The sequence below is a fragment of the Macrobrachium nipponense genome, chromosome 12 (assembly GCF_015104395.2).
Source record: "Macrobrachium nipponense isolate FS-2020 chromosome 12, ASM1510439v2, whole genome shotgun sequence".
NCBI lineage: Eukaryota > Metazoa > Arthropoda > Malacostraca > Decapoda > Palaemonidae > Macrobrachium > Macrobrachium nipponense.
The window spans coordinates 9980091-10000090 of NC_087205.1; the positions used below are offsets into that span (position 1 = coordinate 9980091).

Below are 20000 nucleotides of genomic sequence, written 5' to 3' on the forward strand. Positions count from 1 at the left end.
AACTATAATAATACGATTTAGTAGGAAGATCAACATAACATCTTCAAGATGAATATGTTACATGAAGGGGAAAAATTAAGCTTTGTATGGGAAGTGGAAACAGACAAGAAATGATAACGCGAAAGGAAAATTGAACAGAAAAAGGTTCCATTATATAAAAAAGGCATGATTCTGTATAGAATAGCGTCTAGTGGCTGAGAGTATTGTATAACTTGCTTTAAGCCTTCTGCCTAGGCAACAAAGCGCATGAAGTCATTTTGCAAAAGAGTTTAGATGTCAAGGGTTGAATGTATCTCTTGAGTTTTTTGAGTTCATCATTGAACAAGTATCTTAAGTAAAAACTTTCAAGATAAACAAACACGTGCATACACACACACACTACATATATATATATATATATATATATATATATATATATATATATATAAAATATATATATGTGTGTGTGTGTGTTTGTGTGTGTGTGTGTGTGTATGTGTGAGTGGGTGTCTGTTTATGTGTGTGCCAGTGTGTTTGTACTTTGTATTAAAATGAAATGCCGGTGTTTTGAACACTCATAAGAGAGATACAGACGGAATTATTTGAATGATACCCTATTATCGCATTTATTAAAAGAAACAATGACCTTTGCAATCGCAGACTATTGCCCATAAATAATAGATCTGCTAAGTATATCCTGGAAAGTTAACGGGTCAAAGAATAGATTAGCAAAGTATCTGCTGGAAAGTTAATTGGTCAAAGAATAGATCTACAAAGTATCTCCTGGAAAGTTAATGGATCAAAGAATAGATTTACAAAGTATCTGCTGGAAAATTAACGGGTCAAAGAATAGATCTACGAAGCATCTCCAGGAAGGTTAACTGGTCAAAGAATAGATCTGCGAAATATCCCCTGGAAAATTAACGGGTCAAAGAATAGATCTAAGAAGCATCTCCAGGAAGGTTAACGGGTCAAAGAATGATCTGCGAAATATCCACTGGAAAATTAACGGGTCAAAGGTTGCTGGAAACAAAAAGAAAAAAAAAATAGTTAAAAACATTAAAATTGCGAGTCAGTTTAGAATGAGGAAATAGCGTGCACCAAACACCGACAAGCAGGTAATGAATTGCCATAAATAATAGCGCACCGCACAGCAGATGCTCTCCTCCGTACCTCCATTATGGAGTGCAACGGTGCTCCAGTGACTAAAATTACAATGAGAGAAGAGATTTTATGAATATTACAGAGAGTAATAGATTGAATTGTTTTTCTCCTCCAGATGCATTGACATACACTCCATTTATAGGGGCATTTATAAGCGTTTATAATCTATATACATAAACGGCAATTTCTGTCTGTTCGATTGTCTGTGTATTTGTTTGTTCGCTATGCACGCCTAGGCTATGAAAGCTAGGGTTGCCTGATTTTCACCGTAGACTCCCGTCTCCCCGCGGAAGGTTTTATCAAAATCCGAATTTCGAGGGCCGTTGCCAAGGGGTTCTTACCCCCCTTTTTTCATACCCCCCTCGATTTTTACTTCATAGTTGAGAGCTAGGCACTGGATATGGCTATTCACATTAATATACTACATTTACGTTGTAGATGATATATATATATATATATGATATATATACTATATAGCTATATATATAATCTATATACAATAAACGGGCAATTTCTGCCTGTTCTTTCGATAGTATGTGTATTTGTGTTTTGTTCACTATGCACGCCTAAGGTTATGAAAGTTAGGGTTGACTAATTTTCACCATAGACTCCCGTCTCCCCGCGGAAGGTTTTAGTCAAAATCCGAAATTTTGAGGGCCGTTTCTAAGGGGTTCTTTTAGCCCCCTTTTTTCATACCCCCCTCGATTTTTACTTCATACGTTGAGAGCTAGGCTACCGGATATGCTATCAATATCTATAACATTTATGTGTGTGTATATATATATATTATATATATATATATATATATATATATATATATATCTATATATTTATATATTAATATATATATATATATTATATATATATATATATATATATATATATATATAATAATATATATATTACACTCTGTTCAGAAAGAATACCAAACTACCTAAATACACCAGATGCATTCACGAAACAACGATGATGCAGTCATGTATGCATTGTCAATTATTGCGAAACACTGCCGGAATTTATGGCGCATATCTTATGCTTATGAGCAATAAACTTCGTGAAGAAGCCATGAATCATTTCAGATGCGCAATAATGGTTAACCATTCCGCAAATAACCATATTTTATGACGTTTCCGACTGTTGATAACCATTTTATCACCGTCCTGTAACTGCCGTGGGCCTTTGGCATTCAGACTCTGTTTGTTGTTTACAGCCTCGTTATGGATATCCTGCTACTACTGAGTTATCATGCTTTTGTGTCATATCTCTTACTTGCTCCCTCTTTCCTACACTCAGTTCTTCCTTGGACGAGGGGGTAACGTGTTCGACTACCGATCCCAGGGTCCTTGTTCGATTCCCCGCTCTGCCAACAAGGAATCAGATTAATTTATTTCTGGTGATAGAAATTCATATCTCGATGTGTTTCGGATCCCACAATAAGCTGTAGTAAGGGTCCCGTTTCCTTAAGTAACCAATTGTTTCCGCCACTAAGAACATCTAATCCTTCTGGTCAGACCTAGGAGAGCTGTTAATCAGCTCACTGGTTTGGTTAAACTAAGATACCCTTAACGTTCTCCTACACACACACACACACACCATGCTAGCTAGGATGCAAACCTACGTCTTTTGGGTGTGATATAGCTGCCAGTTAGTTAAGTATTCAGCCATAATGAAAGGGAGGTAAATTGATTTCGACTTTGCTGTATATCGTCGTGCCAAACTTCGACGACTTATAGACAAACCTAAAACCTAACTTTCCTCTCAGCTATTCTGATAAAGGTTAGTTTATTTATAATCTAATTAGAGAACCGTAGTTGACCCAACAAGCATGATTTCGTTTCATTGTGAGTTATTCCCGAAGTTAAGGGAACGTGTTATTATTGTGCTTGTAGTCTAATACTAATGAGTAAAAAAGTGAAGTTGAATAGTAAATAATATACATATATATATATATATATATATATATATATATATATATATAATATATATATATATATATATATATGTATATATTTACTATTCACTTCACTTTATATATATATTATAATATATATATATTTAAATATAGATATATAAATATATATATATATATAATATATATATATATATATACACACACATACGAACGCACGCACACATTGCATGTACAATTCTCACTTTCTCCACTATTACGCTCAGATGTGAGTACGGAGAAAGAAATTCCAGTGTTATGATGACTTGGGCCATGATACACTCCTTATGGGACCCACAAAACCAGACGTAGAAAAATAAACAGTCTCAAAAGCACTTAGCCCTTATGAAGGGGGAGTGAAATTAGTCACACATTTTCTCGAGCCTAACATCAAGTTGAATTTTCTAGAAATGATGAAACCAGTAATTAAATGCTATTTCGTATAATTAGCCAGTGTGTTATCGCGTGAAAATGATTGGGTTTGTAGTTTTACTTTTCTTTTAACTTATATCTCACGTAGGTAGAAAGTATTAAACACTTTGTTCGGTGGAAATAAACACTAATGGTTAATTTAACCTCTTTCAATAGGGCAATAGTAATCCTTATACTATTCTGGGATTAAAAGCTCAATAAATCATGCCTGTTGGTTTAAATCAGAAATAATATATCAGGCATGAAAGAGTATAAAAGAATGATTGGATAAGAAATGTACATAATATTACGCCATCAAATTTGTAGCATCAAGCTGAAATAGCAGCAGCTGGTCCGCCGGTATGGTGGTTAGTGTCGGGGCATACCACTGCACTCAGATGTCGCGGATTCGCATCTTCCCCAGGGCTATGATAAATCACTTACTCCGTATCGTGATCAGTTACTGGGAGGCTGAAGCCAACATTTTTTAGTAGCTTGAATTTCAAGTCAATGACCCCTTTGGTGTGCTTGGTCCATGTGAATAGGTTTCATTTACTGAAATAATATAATAATTGCAGCAAAACCTTACTATAATGGGCGTTAGGTCTGTCCTCCGTCCGTTCTGTCATTCAATCACGGTCAAATGGCTGGTTCTATGGGCATGAAACTTGGCTGGGTTATCATGGGGACCCCTAAAACGGTTAATAATGGGATTCCATCCTACTTCCAACCCACTCCCCTCCGAAGGGGGTCGTGGTGAGAAGGGATTCCCTGAAACGGAGCTGGTTCTGCTCGGGAAACGGGGCTGGTTATGCCCGTAGACTTAGTTACTGTACGAATGAATCATACATATTTTCCGTATACATATGTTTGCTAGGAATTATAATGGTAACAAATATCCTGGTGGAATAAAAAAAAAAAAAAATGATGGCCAAAGGAAATGTTTCTTTGACTCTCAAGTGGCGAGAGTTTATGAGGTGCCTGCTCATTCAAGGGTGGAGTTAATGGGTCAGCTGGGATTCATATGGGAATAGTAGTGGGGCGGGACCGAGGATCGTCAAAAGCGCGCGACAGAATAATGAAATGACGAGTCTGATGGAAAAAAAGTGCTAGATGGAAATTGCAGTTGCCTGGCTGCAGACTAGATGGTGTACATTCCGGAGGGGGCTAGTTCCAACAGCGCACCTCGTGCGGTTCACTGTAGGATTTACTTAAGATTCTTTGCACCGTGCCTACCGCCCCTAGCTGCAACCCCTTTCGTTCCTTTTACTGTACCTCCTTTCATATTCTCTTTCTTCCATCTTACTTTCCACCCTCTCCTTACTGTGAGGTTTTTCTCCTATTAAACCTTTCAAAGCTTTTAAAGCACATCTTTTCATGTTCTTTTTCTTCCATCTTACTTTCCACCCTCTCCTAAGTGTGAGGTTTTCCTCCTATTACATCTTTCAAACCTTTTATTGTATCTCTTTTTATGTTCTCTTTCCTCCATCTTCTATTCGATCCTAACCTACCTGTGAGGTTTTCCTCCTGTTACACATTTCAAAGATTTTACTGTACCTCCTTTCATGTTCTCTTTCTTCTATCTTCCTTTCCACCCTCTCCTAAGTGTGAGGTTTTCCTCCTGTTACACATTTCAAAGCTTTTAATGTACCTCCCTTCATATTTCTTACTTTCCACCTAACTGTCCTCCTCTCATACTTGTGTGTGTGTGTGTGTAGGGGCACTAAATAAACTCGGAAACAAACAGAAGTAATGAAGAAAGAAAGAGATGAAACTGCGCCATGAATCTTCATTTGTTCAAATTGTATAGATCACGGCAAAATAAGGTAGGAGTGGCTGAACATGTCACATTGGAACTCAACCAAATTCAGAGGTCGTCCGTTACCTTTGGGGTGACTCGTTTGTGGAATCTTCAGATAGATTTGTGCTTCCACACCCAATGCATTCCTTTTGGAATGTAAAACATTGTTGATGAAGATCTCGATCGACTGAGAAACGATGATAAGGGATAAATATATTCAAAATAAGAAGCACACTTGGCTAACTATAACTTTTCACGTAATTAGACTCATTACATTTTCGTCACATAAACATTAGACGCGATTTTAATTCGTCACGAGTTGCGAGTTTTTCAAGAATAATTTTTGTCCAAAACTTTTCCGTTTTTAATGAGGTATTTCCAAGATCCTAACACTGCCTAATTTTCTACTGTTTATAGTTAGCACTTCAAGAATCCCTTCATAGTGAAGCCAGACTGGGTGATTAATTTATATACTATTTTCGAGATAATATTTTGGATTTACCCAAAGACTAACTATTATGCAATCTTTTCCATTGAAGAGTGAGAGATGTGTATTTCTGGTGATAGAAGTTCACTTTCGACGTGGTTCGGAAGTCAAGTGAAGCCATTGGTCCCGTTGCCGAATAACCACTGGTTCCATGCAACGTAAAAACACCATCTTACTATAGTGGGTGTTATGTCTGTCCGTCCGTCTGTCATTCAATCACTGCCAAACGGCTGGTCCGATGGGCATGAAACTTGACAGGGTTGTAGTGGTGACCTCTGGGATTGTTTATAATGGGGTTTCATCCTACATCTCCATCACCCCCACCTCCGAAATGGTTGGGGTGAAAAGGGATTCCCAGTAATGGAGCTGATTCTGCTCGTGAAACGGGACTGGTTATGCCCGTAGACTTATTTATTTTAGGAATTTATCATACATAACATCTATATACATATGTTTGCTAGTACAAAAGATCATAACAATGCAAGTGAAGGTAGACTAATGATAAAGAAACTGCATAAATAACCTTATCAACATTGACAATAAACCTATGAAAGCTTACCTGATAATTGGCGTTTTGATATCCCCTTTGTACCATAATATAAGTTTAGGTCTGTCTCCTGAAGTTCGAGGGTTGAGGTAGCATGGAAGATCACTAGTACGGCCGGCAACTCCTATCACCTCCCAAACTGTGGATAAAAGGAAAAGCTGGGTTTTATTTATGTCTTTGGTTCCATGGTTTATCATTATTATTTATTCGTTTCCATAAACACATGAAAAGGAAAAATCGCAAATACACACACACCAACGAACACATATATGTATGTATGTATGCATGTTTATATATACACGTACACACACACAACACACACACACACACACACACACACAACACCACACACACACACACACACACATATATATATATATATATATATATATATATATATATATATATATATATGTGTGTGTGTCGTGTGTGTGTGTGTGTGTGTGTGTAGTGTGTGTGTGAAAATTCTAAGGCCTACTCTGATTGGCCGGACTTCTGGACTTTTTCAAACAACAGGTGGAAGTGACCAATTCCGGTGTAACGTAATTTTTGTAACTGCATAATTCCAATTGGCACGCCTGTGTTTGGACCGTGTCGACAGGCCTTTAACATGTTTTATAAAGAGAAACAACTGAGAGAGGAAAGGGTATAGATTCTATACACTTTCCTTCTATACTATAGAAGAAGAGGAAAAGGATATTTTGGTAACAAACGACAGCTACTGAACTAATGATAAAATTGGTAAGAGCAGTTATTACAACCCTCATAATTTCTACAAGATCATTTTGAAAATTATGCAAAAAATGGAGTCTAGAAAGAGAGAGAGAGAGAGAGAGAGAGAGAGAGAGAGAGAGAGAGAGAGAGAGAGAGAGAGGGATCATTCTTCTCCTCATTTATAGAGAATTTTTCTCTATATGCAGTCTAAGTTTATCAGTCCTTTAGCCTTCTTGTGTTACAAGCATAAGAGTACAATTTTATGAGTACTTCTTGAAGTGTACAAGTTTTTATTGCGCACCAACCTTCTGTTTCCAATGAAAGCAATGTAGCAAATAATATACCGGTCTTTCAAGAAAATGTATCTAAAGTAATTCTGGAATGTTTATTTAACTTAATTTTGGTTTCATTTTTGCTTATAATTATATTTTAAGTTTTACTTAACACATTAAATTGACCTAAATCCTAATTGCAATTTGCGTAAATTACGATTACTGAAGAAAATGAAAATCTGTAGTGGTAGTGACCATTATTTTTTTCAGATTATCACTTGGAAAAGTGTTCTAGATCAATTTGTAAAGTATGAAACCTAATTTGGATACTTCCTTATCCCTCCTACAACAAAGTGTACCATCCTTTTGTATCGTTTCAATACACGTGATTTGAATTAATATATTCATACATTATGTAAAATAAAATCGTACGAAATGCAAAAAGACCTTAATTTGTCATTATCATGCATAACTATCCCTCCTTGACAAAATGTAATACCAACCTTATATATCGTCAAGTAATATAGCATCGTATAATCTATTAATTCTTTGGTATAAGATAAAAAAAAAAATAACATCTCATAGCAATCGAGTTTTCTGTACAACGTATAAAGTAGTATGAAACTCTCAGCTCTGACCCATGAAACTTTCGGCCACAGCTTGGTGGTGGGTTGTGTTGTTTGCACTCGAAGCGATGCCAGACACAACCATGGCTAACTTTATATTCAAATAAAACGAAAACTACTGATGCTAGAGGGATGCGATTGGACACGTTTGATTATTGGAGAGTGGATGCTCAACATACCGATTTGCATCCCTCTGGCCTCAGTAGTTTTGAAGATCTGAGAGAGGACGGACAGACGAAAAAGGCATCTCATTAGTTTTCCTCTCAAGAAAACTGAAAAAGTAATTAGGATTTTCGTTTTGTTTTTAATGAATCAAAACTCAAATCTTATTTAGCAGCAGAGAAACGGAAGCCTTTGCATGCAATACTTCAATATTTCCACCACTGCCTTCCTCTGCGGTTTAAGCTTATTGCTTGAGCTCGGCTTGAGCAGGGAATACTTAATTGAACAGAAGATTTGCTCTCATCAGCGTGAAGTTTCCCTTTTCCACACCCGGATTCCTGGGAATGGGAACGCTGCCTCGTTCCAACCATGCAGCTAAATTCCGATGCTTGTCGAACAAAGGGTATTTACACGCTACAATAAATGCAATTTATACTTCGCCTACAATATGACTGCGGGGAATATGCGTAATTATTATTATTATTAATGCGATGTTTATGATATATATTTTGGCAGTGAATCAGAAATGATTGCTTATTCATTGTATGGCGATTTAATTTGTACTGTACCGTTTTGTAATATAACAAAATAAGGTCTTTTTTATCTGATTTTCAGTAGATAATATTCTTTGTCAGCGTTTAGCAGTATTTGATATTGTACTTAGTAAAGTATTCCGTCTTGTTGAGTTTTGAAACCTATTTAACCGTAATGTTAATCTTTCTTCTCCTTTATAAAGATTACAGGGAACGTAACAATATTCAATCATTCAAATGAGATAATTCCTCTTTATGCCGTAGAAATCAAAGCAAAAAAAATATTTGAAAATAGTAATAAATTCTATATATAAATATATATATATATATATATTATATATATATATATAGTATATATATATATATATATATATAGTATATATATATATATAATATATATATATAGTATATTATATATATATATATAATATATATATATATACATATAGATATATATATATATATATATATATATGATATATATGATATTTTTATTTATTTATTTTTTATTTATTTATTTATTTATTTATTATTTATTTTATTTATTCATTCCTATTTAATTCGGTTGAAAGGACGACGTCTTTCTCTGTAATAAAAGACAAAAAGGCTGAACGCATGATAAATTCAGTATTCTCTCTTAATGTATTCAGCACCACTGAGCTTAAATCATTCGGAACAAAGTCATAAAAAATTAAAAAACGAAATAGACGTAGGATAACGCGTCGGTATCGAAAACACTTAACATTCGATTCATGTACGCGAATAATCAAAAGAGATCGTCCCCTTTGATAAGATACAAAGTGAAAATTCTAACTAACTCTCCAACGTCATCATTACTATGAGAGAAAAAAATAAAAAATTAAAAAATATGTTCATATTCTAATAGTGCAATCAACAGCAAAATGGAAGCTTATCTCTCTACGGGAATACAAAGTGTTATTTCCCCCGTATGAGACAATTAAGCAGCTCATTACTGTGTCAGCTTATCTTAAATCCAGCTCCACGATTGAACTTCCCAGAGCCTTTGATGGGAGCTGCTGATCAAAGGCTCCCAATAAAAATGATTAAACGGTGCATTACATGCGATATAGGGAGCAATTACTTGGGGGGGCTGATTTAGAAAAGGGGTGTCCTCTATAGTGGAAAGTGAACGAATAATTACTCGTACGGAATAGAGTATTGTTTAAATAGATGCGTGCTTATTTTTGTATGGAATGTATTTATGCACACAAACATACACACAGATACATATATACATACATACGTACATACATAGAGACCTATACACACACACCCACACACGATATATATATATTATATATATGTATATATATAGAAATTTATAGATATATATTATATATACACAAAACCACACACCACACACACCACACACATATATATATATATAATATAATATATATAATTAATATAGTTATAATTAATAGATATATATATATATTAGATAGATAGATAGATAGATAGAATAGATATATATATATATATATAATATATATATATAATATATATATTAAATAAATTATACATAGATATATTGTATGTATATATATATATATATATATATATATATATATATATATATATATAATTATATATTATGTATATATAATATATGTATATAATATATAGGATTATATATATAGATATAGATATATATATTATATATATCTATAAGATAATATATATATTTATAATATACTATATATATTATTATATGGTTGAGGGGTTTCATATCGATTCTAAATTACGAAAAACCAGCGAGATCGATGTGGTTGGTTGTAATGGTCAGTAAGCGTAATAAAACTTATTACGCCCTATAGTGGCCAACTCGATTTACGTCACTGTCCCCGTTTTCTGATTTTGTTTCCCGTCCACCCTAGGACGGTGTTTCGATCCCATGGGGGGACGAAATTAAATTATTTCAAGCTAAAACTCCCCTTCTGTAATATACTATATTATATATACTATATAAGATTATATTATGAATATATATTTAAAGAATATATATATATACAGAAAAAGAAAAGAAGAGAGAGAAGAGGAGAGAGAGAGCGAAGAGAGAGAGAGAGAGAGAGAGGGGTGTCTACTGGGATTGGGCTTGGTAACTTCAAGTCAATGTTTTAAGTTAGAATTTTTTTTAATTTTAGAAGAATCATAAGATACTCGTTTTCAATTCTTCAAGTGCATCAAAGAAAGAAAGAAGAGAGAGAGAGTGGAACGGGGGGGGGGGAGGTGGGGAGGGGGCGCGGTTGACAGAATATGCCTACAATAACTCAGTCAAGTTTTTGAACTATAATTTTATATTACACGGATCATCAAAACTACTCAATATTCATTTTCAAATCTTCCCAGCACCATTAAAGAAAAAACACGAGAGAAGAGAGGAGAGAGAGAGATGAGAGAGAAGAGATGAGAGAGTAGAGAGAGAGAGGGAAGAACAAAAGCCAAACTCTTGCGACTACTTCCTTCCTTCTTCTTCAAGGGGATCGAAAGTCTTCAGAAGTAAATTAGAAATGACAAACGAAAGATATTCATGAAGGTTTCCTTTGATGATCTAGTTCATCATTTGGTTAACCTCGGTGCCGAGTCTGGGCAGAGGAAAAGTGAATGAAGCAAGTTCCACGTTAATGAGATAGTTATTATAGAAAATAGGAGGAGAGAGAGAGAGGAGAGAGAGAGAGGAGAGAGAGGAGAGAGAGAGAGTATCTCTAGTTTTTATAACACACCACAACACACACACACACATATATATATATGAGATATATTATATAATATATATACTAATTATATATAAGATATATTAAATATATAGTACATACCATACATATAATAATATTATAGAATATATATATATATATTATATTATATATATCGTCAAAACCGGTGACCTTTAGTGAACTATCTTAGCTGAACTAAACCCTTATCCTTATTTTTCTGTGAGATCATTTACGATGCAACGTGGGCCACTTCGTCCTTTTCCCCACTCAGTTATTCTTTATGATCTCATTAGTTATCCTCCTTAGGAACCAAACCTCCATTATTTCAGCCGGTTTGCGTCAGTAACACCTCGTCCCTCAGGTTTTTTTTTTCTTATTCTTAAAATGGGTGGCCTCTCTCCTAGAGTTCATCATAACCTTTGTCAGTATTCTAGCGCACACAACGCAGTGCACACAACACCGCGCGCGCGCACACACACAAACCACAACACACAACCCACTACACACATATATTAATATATAGATATATAGATTATATTTATAATATATTATCTATTATATATATATTAATATTATAAATGCTGTATTTGGACACCCTCTCAACTACAGCCCTTAGAAACTCTCCACAACCAATCGCCCTATGAAACATTCAGGCCACGGCCCAGGTGGGTCTTGAGTTGTTGGACAACCTGTAGACGTGCCAGAATAAGCGATCAATTTGGTTAAATTTAACCTTACACAAATAAAATAAATTGCTACTGAGGTCTAGATTGATGCCAAATTTGGAGGGTATGAACGACCAGCATACCAATTTGCAGCCCTCTAGCCTCAGGGGAGTTTATTAAGATTTGATGGCGAACAGACAAAAGCCATCCCAGTAGTTTGCGTTTCACAGAAAACCTATAAATAACAGTCAAACTATAAAATGAACATCACCCCATAAAAATACACAAAACAAACACAAACCAACACACCACAACATTACATTACACACACATATATATTATATATAGATTTATAATATATATATATATATATAATATATAGATTATACCTATATATTTACCAACAGTAGATATACATGACATGGCATACATACCACATCACACAATTATTATATATATTATATAGAATATATATAGATATATATATATAGATATAATATATATTATAGAATATATTTTGGTTGTGTGTGGTGTGTGTGTGTATTGTATGCATGTATGTGAGATCTATGTGGAATACTATAATTATAATATTATTATATATCATATATATATATTATATTAATTAGATTAATTATATATATGTATGTTATGTATGTTGGGTGTGCTGGTTGTGTGTATTTTGTGGGGTGATGTTCATTTATAGTTTGACTGTTATTTAGTTTTCTGTGAAAGCAAACTACTGGGATGGCTTTGTCTGTTCGCCATCAAATCTTAAAAACTCCTGAGGCTAGAGGGCTGCAAATTGGTATGCTGGTCGTTCATACTCCAAATTGCATCAATCTAGCCTCAGTAGAATTTATTTTGTGTAAGGTTAAATTTACCAATGATCGTTATCTGGCACGTCTACAGGTGCCAACAACTCAGACCACCTGGGCCGTGGCTGAATGTTTCATAGGCATTGGTTGAGAGTTTCAAGGGCTGTAGTTGAGAGTGTCATACAGCATTATAGACTGTATAGAAAACTCGATTGCGCCGAATAAACGTCGGCACAATTTTACATGTTTCGCGTTTATACTGATTTTCTTTTTTAGATTAGAAAAATGGTCAAAATTCTTGACAATTCAAACAATTTTTTTCTCCTTCACAGAGGATGAATTTGATGATTACTGTGTCAATTAAGACATTTACCTATGGTATTAAAAGATATTTTTTTATTAGATATTGGAATTGGTTATATATACCAAATATAAAAGCGTATTAGATAGTACACAATGATATAGTGTTTTATTAAATACTAATACCTTCCATTTTATGATGAACTATATAATGAAACGGAGTGGCATCTCCAGCTTGTGGGGTTGTATTATTAATATAATGATTGACATTATTATCTTAATAATTACTATTGAGTTAATAGTGAATTAAAAAACTATTAACTTGCTCTGGATATCGTGACCTAGATATACACGCAATCATCATGATTTCCAAACCTACTTAAAGTATAAAAAAATAATTGTTTGCGTCTCGTAAAAAGAATGTTCTTAAAAGTTATCAAAATAAGATAAAATATTTCTACATATATTCGCAAAATGACCATAAAATGTAAGTCCATCGGAATTGATTTTTTAGATATTTAAAGATTGTTCGAATATCTGTATATAAAAATACTTATATAGTTTCATATCAATTGCTGAATATCAGCCAGAGTTTCAGTGAATAAAACACACCAGGTAACTAATCCGCGACGGAAACAAATGATTTTATTTTATTTTTCATTTTCTTTAGAATAAAGTTGTTAATTATTTCCCAGCGTTACAGTGGGCTGGATTGTCCTCTTTTTTTTTTTTTTTTTTTCTCGAAAAATTAAAATACTTTTCCGCTCCAGACCCGCACCAAAAAAATATTAAAATTTCGCTTTTTTACCATTTTAAATGACAACTTTATTATCTCCGTAATAATTTATTTTTGTGCCTGTGCTCTCCGATTGTTACCACGAATTATATTATTCGCTGAAAATTTACAAATCTGACGCATTTTTTTTGCTGCACCTTGAGGTAGCGTATACGGGTTTAAAAAGAAAGAAGCTATCTATCTATCTATCTATCTATCTATCTACTATCTCATCTATCTATAATATATATATATATATATATATATATATATATATATATATATATATATATATATATATATATATATATAATATATATATATATAAATATATCTATATATATATATATATATATATATATATTATATATACATATATATATATATATATATATATATATATATATATATATATATATATATATATATATATATTTACACACACGCACACGTACACGTTCATGTGAGCGGATGTCCGTGTATGTTTATAGATATCCTTGCACGTAAACACCAGGGAAACAGATTAAATGTACAATCATTTCAGTGCCCTTACGTTTATGCCACAGTTGTTATCTGGTTATTCTGTGTGCAAAGAAATATCCAGACATTTGATTCGCATGGAAAAATCCGATCGCTCAGAATCAGTGGGATTCATTCAGGATGGCTTCGAATACTCCATAAACAATGAGCGTTAATGAGGTATTTACGAGGGATTTACGCCCTTTCTCCCCTCCTCAGTCCCTTGTGATCATTCATGAAGTATGTGACAGGGCGTCTCGTAATGAACTCATTGTCTTTATCTACAGTTATGGAGAGAGAAGTTAATTCCGAATGAGACAGTTAGCATTTCAACTGATACTTATCAGCAATGGGAAGTGGATCTCTTTACATAATCTTTTATTGCAATTTCTTCCGAAAATTATTGATATAATCGAGCCGTCTGTAGGAGTGTAAGTAAAATCGAAGTTGACAAAATGGAGGGAATAAAGACATTACTTCTTTCTGTTCTTTTTTTGTTCAAAATCGTTTATTTATCACTTAAAAATTATTTTAAAAAGTGACAGCAACTCCATTTTATATATATCATCGCGTATCCACTTATAGACATTGAGCTTTGGTCGTGCTAAGTGTCATTTATTTGATTCTACTTCTTACTGTTTTTGCCCTCATTATGAACTTCCATTCTGAATAAAGTTAGTCAATGAAAGTTCAAATCGACACAGCTTCTCCTCTCTAGCTATGGTTGCATTCAACAGCTCATCAGTCACGATGAATTCATCATTTCATTTATTAGAATTAACGTTTTTTATTGGGACTACTATCGCTTTAGCGAATAGTTACCAACGTTTTTGTTTGTTGCGAACAAAAATAACCTAATAAATTTAAATAGTATATACTATAGTAAAGGGAATATAGTTTTGTACATACATGGAATTTACGATCATAAGATTAATTACTAACACAGTCAAAATTCTAATTACTTTACACATGCTATCAAGATCTTGAAATTATGTTCAATGAGAGCGTTTCTAGGTATTGCTGTAGTCCTAGAGTTTATTATGAATGTTCTGTTGTTTTTAGCACAATCCTATGTATTATGTTAATAATGCTATAGAATTTAAATCACATATTCCTTACTATGCAATTAATCAATACTATTATTTATATTTCTTATTTTCGGAGTTTATATAATGTTCCTCTTGTCGATAGCCTTTATATGTCATAGAAAAATATGGACAGTTGCACAATAAAAAAAATAGAAATAACAAAACGAAAACATCGGTATAAGCTACTATTTTAACAAAAGTAATCCCAAGCTCACAATCATAATATCTGATAGTAGAAAGTTCGTTTAGAGATGAATCATTATAAATTATAAAACTATATGCTAGGCTAGGCTATCCCCGTCTTACGCCATTACAATTGTAGAAGGATTTTGACATTGCGCTCGCTAATCGTACCCATAATTCTTGGTTAATGTACCAAAGCTTAATCAAGTCGATATACTCCTTTGGTAATTCAAGATCCATCAGTCTATCTATTAATATCTCATGTCAATAAACCAGGAATATACATCATAAGCGAGGCTTATTGAATAATAGATGTACGGTAATATGATATATATATATATATATATATATATATATATATATATATATATATGATATATATAGTAAGAAACTACTTTTTACATGATATATACATGTATTCAGAAAGTTGTAATATCTGATACAGGAATGTTTGTAGAACACAACTTAAGCCATTCTCTCTCTCTCTCTCTCTCTCTCTCTCTCTCTCTCTCTCTCTCTCTCTCTCTCTCTCGAAAACGCTAAGAAGAAAGCCTGAATTTCAGATAATAACAGAGACGAGCAGCCATAATGTGCAAAATTAAATAACAATAAAAAATCAAACACGTCAAAATGACGAATTAAGATATGCATAAGAGAGATATAAGTGCACAGAATAATGGCGTAAAGAAATCAAGCGAAAGTGGGGCATATTTCTGAATATTTCGGCCAGTCAGCGCGTTAATTCAAAGCCATTGTATCAAGAAAATTAAATTTGTACACCTAAATGAACATTCGTTAGAATTAATGAGAATATGTGACTGCCTGCGCAGTATCATTCGTTATGTTTTGAACATTTACCTAAAAAAAATTTTTGCTGAAAATTTCAGTTGTTACGTCCATGAAAATAGGGAACGAATAATGATATAATTTATTTCGACTGGCTCTCGCATTCATTTAGGACAGAGATATTTATTTCTCAAATAATTAGAATTCACAGGATTGTCAAGCAAAACTTTAGAGGGAAAAATTGGAGGGCGTTCGCAGCGGACGTAGTATTCGACTGCGGCAAACTTTGGTTATTAGAAGACTTTTGGAGAAATGACGTCGGTTATGACAAGACAGACCTAGTTTTCATTCAATAAGTTGAGAGGAACTTCGTAAATAGCAAACCCCAACACCAGCCTCTGGCGACGAGGTCTCCTAATAATAAACCAAGAATTTTTTTTTTTTTTTTTTTTTTTTTTGCCTATCGTAGACTATGATTTAAGTTAAAAAATGAAACAAGTTCATGAATTATAATTTTGGTTCAAGTGGAAGTGAAATGTTATTTGGTTTCGTTTTTCTAAACCGTATAGGGAAGCTTTTCTGTCACATGACAATTTTTTTAATTGAAAATATGTAAGCACCAATATACATGTATGTACATATAATGTATACTATATATATATATATATATATATATATATATATATATTATATATATATATATATATATATCATATATAATATATATATATAAGTCATATCACATTTCCGTGATTCTATACATATATCGAGCTACAACTGTCCTCAATAATTGTAGCATACGATATATATATATATAATATATATAATTATATATATATATAATATATAATATATATATATATATATATATATATACGTGTGTGTGTCTTTGTGTATGGTAAGAATATGTACACAATATTTTATTTATTATTCCCGTGGTAGGTAAAAGAGCAGAACTATAAACCATCAAACAGACATGAAGACATATTTTTAACTCCAAGTGAATATCCAAGAGCACATGCATTTCCGTATATCAGTCGAAATAAAAGAAATAACGATTCCTGATGAGTTGTCAGCGGAAAGGTCTAGACTCTAGTGAGTATTCACCTGAGCTTGACCTCAGTAAACATGAATACAGAGTTCTAGAATGTCTCCTTTTTATATGGGATAATGTCGACTCTCGACGTAGTGTCAGCAATTGTTATTTCCGGCGACTCGTCTGTCCCAGTCACATTGTCCTCGGAAATTAAATTAAAAAAAAAAATAAGGGTGAATAGGGGGTTAAGGGTAGGGGGGGATTTATAACTGCCTTGAAATCATTGCTACGATCTCATTTCCATTTGGAATGTAGGGCACAATAAGTTGAATATACACTTTTATATATTAAATACCAATATTATAATAATAATATATAGTAATAATATATATATATAAATATATAATATATATATATATATATATAAGGGTATAATATGATATCCATAATACTATATATATAGATATATATTATATATATATATATAATAGTATATTATATATATATATATATAATATAATATAATATATATTATAAAGATATATATATAAGATACATAATATATTATATATATATATATATAATTAAAACATCAACAACAGCAAGAATAACACAAACAAAAACAACAACAACCACAACAACAAAAATAATATTGATGATAAAAGTAATGATAATAACAAAGACAAAAAAGAAGAAAGGGTTCGGTAAATAAAAGAGTGCTTGCCTGAGGCTCCAATACGTCTACGTATAGGCCCAACCACGAGTAAGAAAGGACTGCCAGTGACAGATGAACCTAATTTAGGCCTAAATGGGTCCACGGTTGGTAAACGAATGGAAAACCTAGAGTAGCTGTAAGAGGGATGCTACTCGGATCTGAATTATCCTGAAAACCTCAGGACAATTACAGAAACACAGTTAGTGTTCCGCTAAATATGAACGTTTTGCAGTTTTATTTATTTATTTTTCCAGAATTTACTTAGTATAGTGTTCGTCTGAATATGAGCGTTTTGGAGGGTTATTTATTTTCAAAGTTTATTTCGGATAGTGTTCTGCTAAATATAAACATTTCGTAGTTTTATTTGTTTTTTTAAGAATCTTTGTAGGATAGTGTTATGCTACATATAAATATTTCGTATTTCATATATATTTCTTTATATATATAGTATTATATAGTTTTATTTGAATATATATATATATATATATATATATATATATATATATATATATATATTATATATATATATATATACGCTAGTGTTCTGCTAAATATAAACCTTTCGTAATAAATTATTCATCGAAGAATCTGTATAGAAAGGATTTTCTTTCCTTTATGTGGCTGTGTATGGTCCTTGCGGTTATATGCAAAAATCTGTTTGTCCAGGAACCACTTTACGCGATATTGACCAAGTAAGCGAAGCAAACATGCAACTGATAGAGTGAATTTCAAGAGTGGCCATGGTTAAACAACAAAGGCCTAAGAGATAAAGGTGCCATAACACTGGAAGCCTTTTTCCAAATGAAAACTGTCGTTCAAAGAGAGTGATCTCTGTTGCTACTTTTTAAATCTCGGATGGGAATTTGCGTCGAAGAGAAAGTTGTGTCTTCACAATATATATATATATATACTATGATATAGATATATATTATATGATATATAGTATAATAGTATATATTATATATATATATATATATATATAATATATATTATATATATATATATATATATATATATATATATATATATATATATATATATATATATATATATAATATATACACATACATATAGTATGATGTATACACATACATATTTATATATGTATATGTAGTATATATATATATATATATATATAGTATATATATATATATGATATATATATACATATATATATATATATATATCTATAGATATATATAATATATATATAGATATATATATAGTTCTATGTATGTATATATGTATATATATACGACTGGTAAAACAAAAAATTTGTTACAAAAGAATTCCATCTGATAAAAGTTAGCCCATAAAAAAGGCAAAATATAGAAAGTGACTATATTTTCCGAGAAAGAGACAGCAGTATCTGAAATATAGTACATACTTTCTATATTTTGGTGTTCCTATATGCTCTTTATTAGATTATATACATATATATATATATATATAATATACTATATATATATATATACATCACATATATATATATATATATATATATATATATATATATATTTATATATACATTACCTGACTGTTCCACTACCTGCTAGTATACTTCGATTCACGTGCAAATCCCCCACATCTGGGTGCCATCATCGCTTTCATCTAAACTTTGCTCATTTCCCCGCAATCGACTGACCTTTCCTCGGTAAGGGGGCGCAGAAAAGATTCCAGTTTCGATCCTATTATAGAATCATTGTTGCGCATCATGAGAGGCACTTTCAATATGCATT

At 32.5% G+C, this 20000-nt stretch overlaps 1 protein-coding gene across 1 annotated transcript in view; it reads right to left on the reverse strand.

Annotated features, from left to right (window-relative positions):
- Positions 1-20000, reverse strand: part of LOC135224341 (hemicentin-2-like) — a 461359-nt gene that overhangs the window by 236097 nt on the left and 205262 nt on the right. Inside the window, 1 exon segment of the mRNA XM_064263248.1 lies at positions 6350-6476. Coding sequence (XP_064119318.1) covers positions 6350-6476 — 127 coding nt within the window.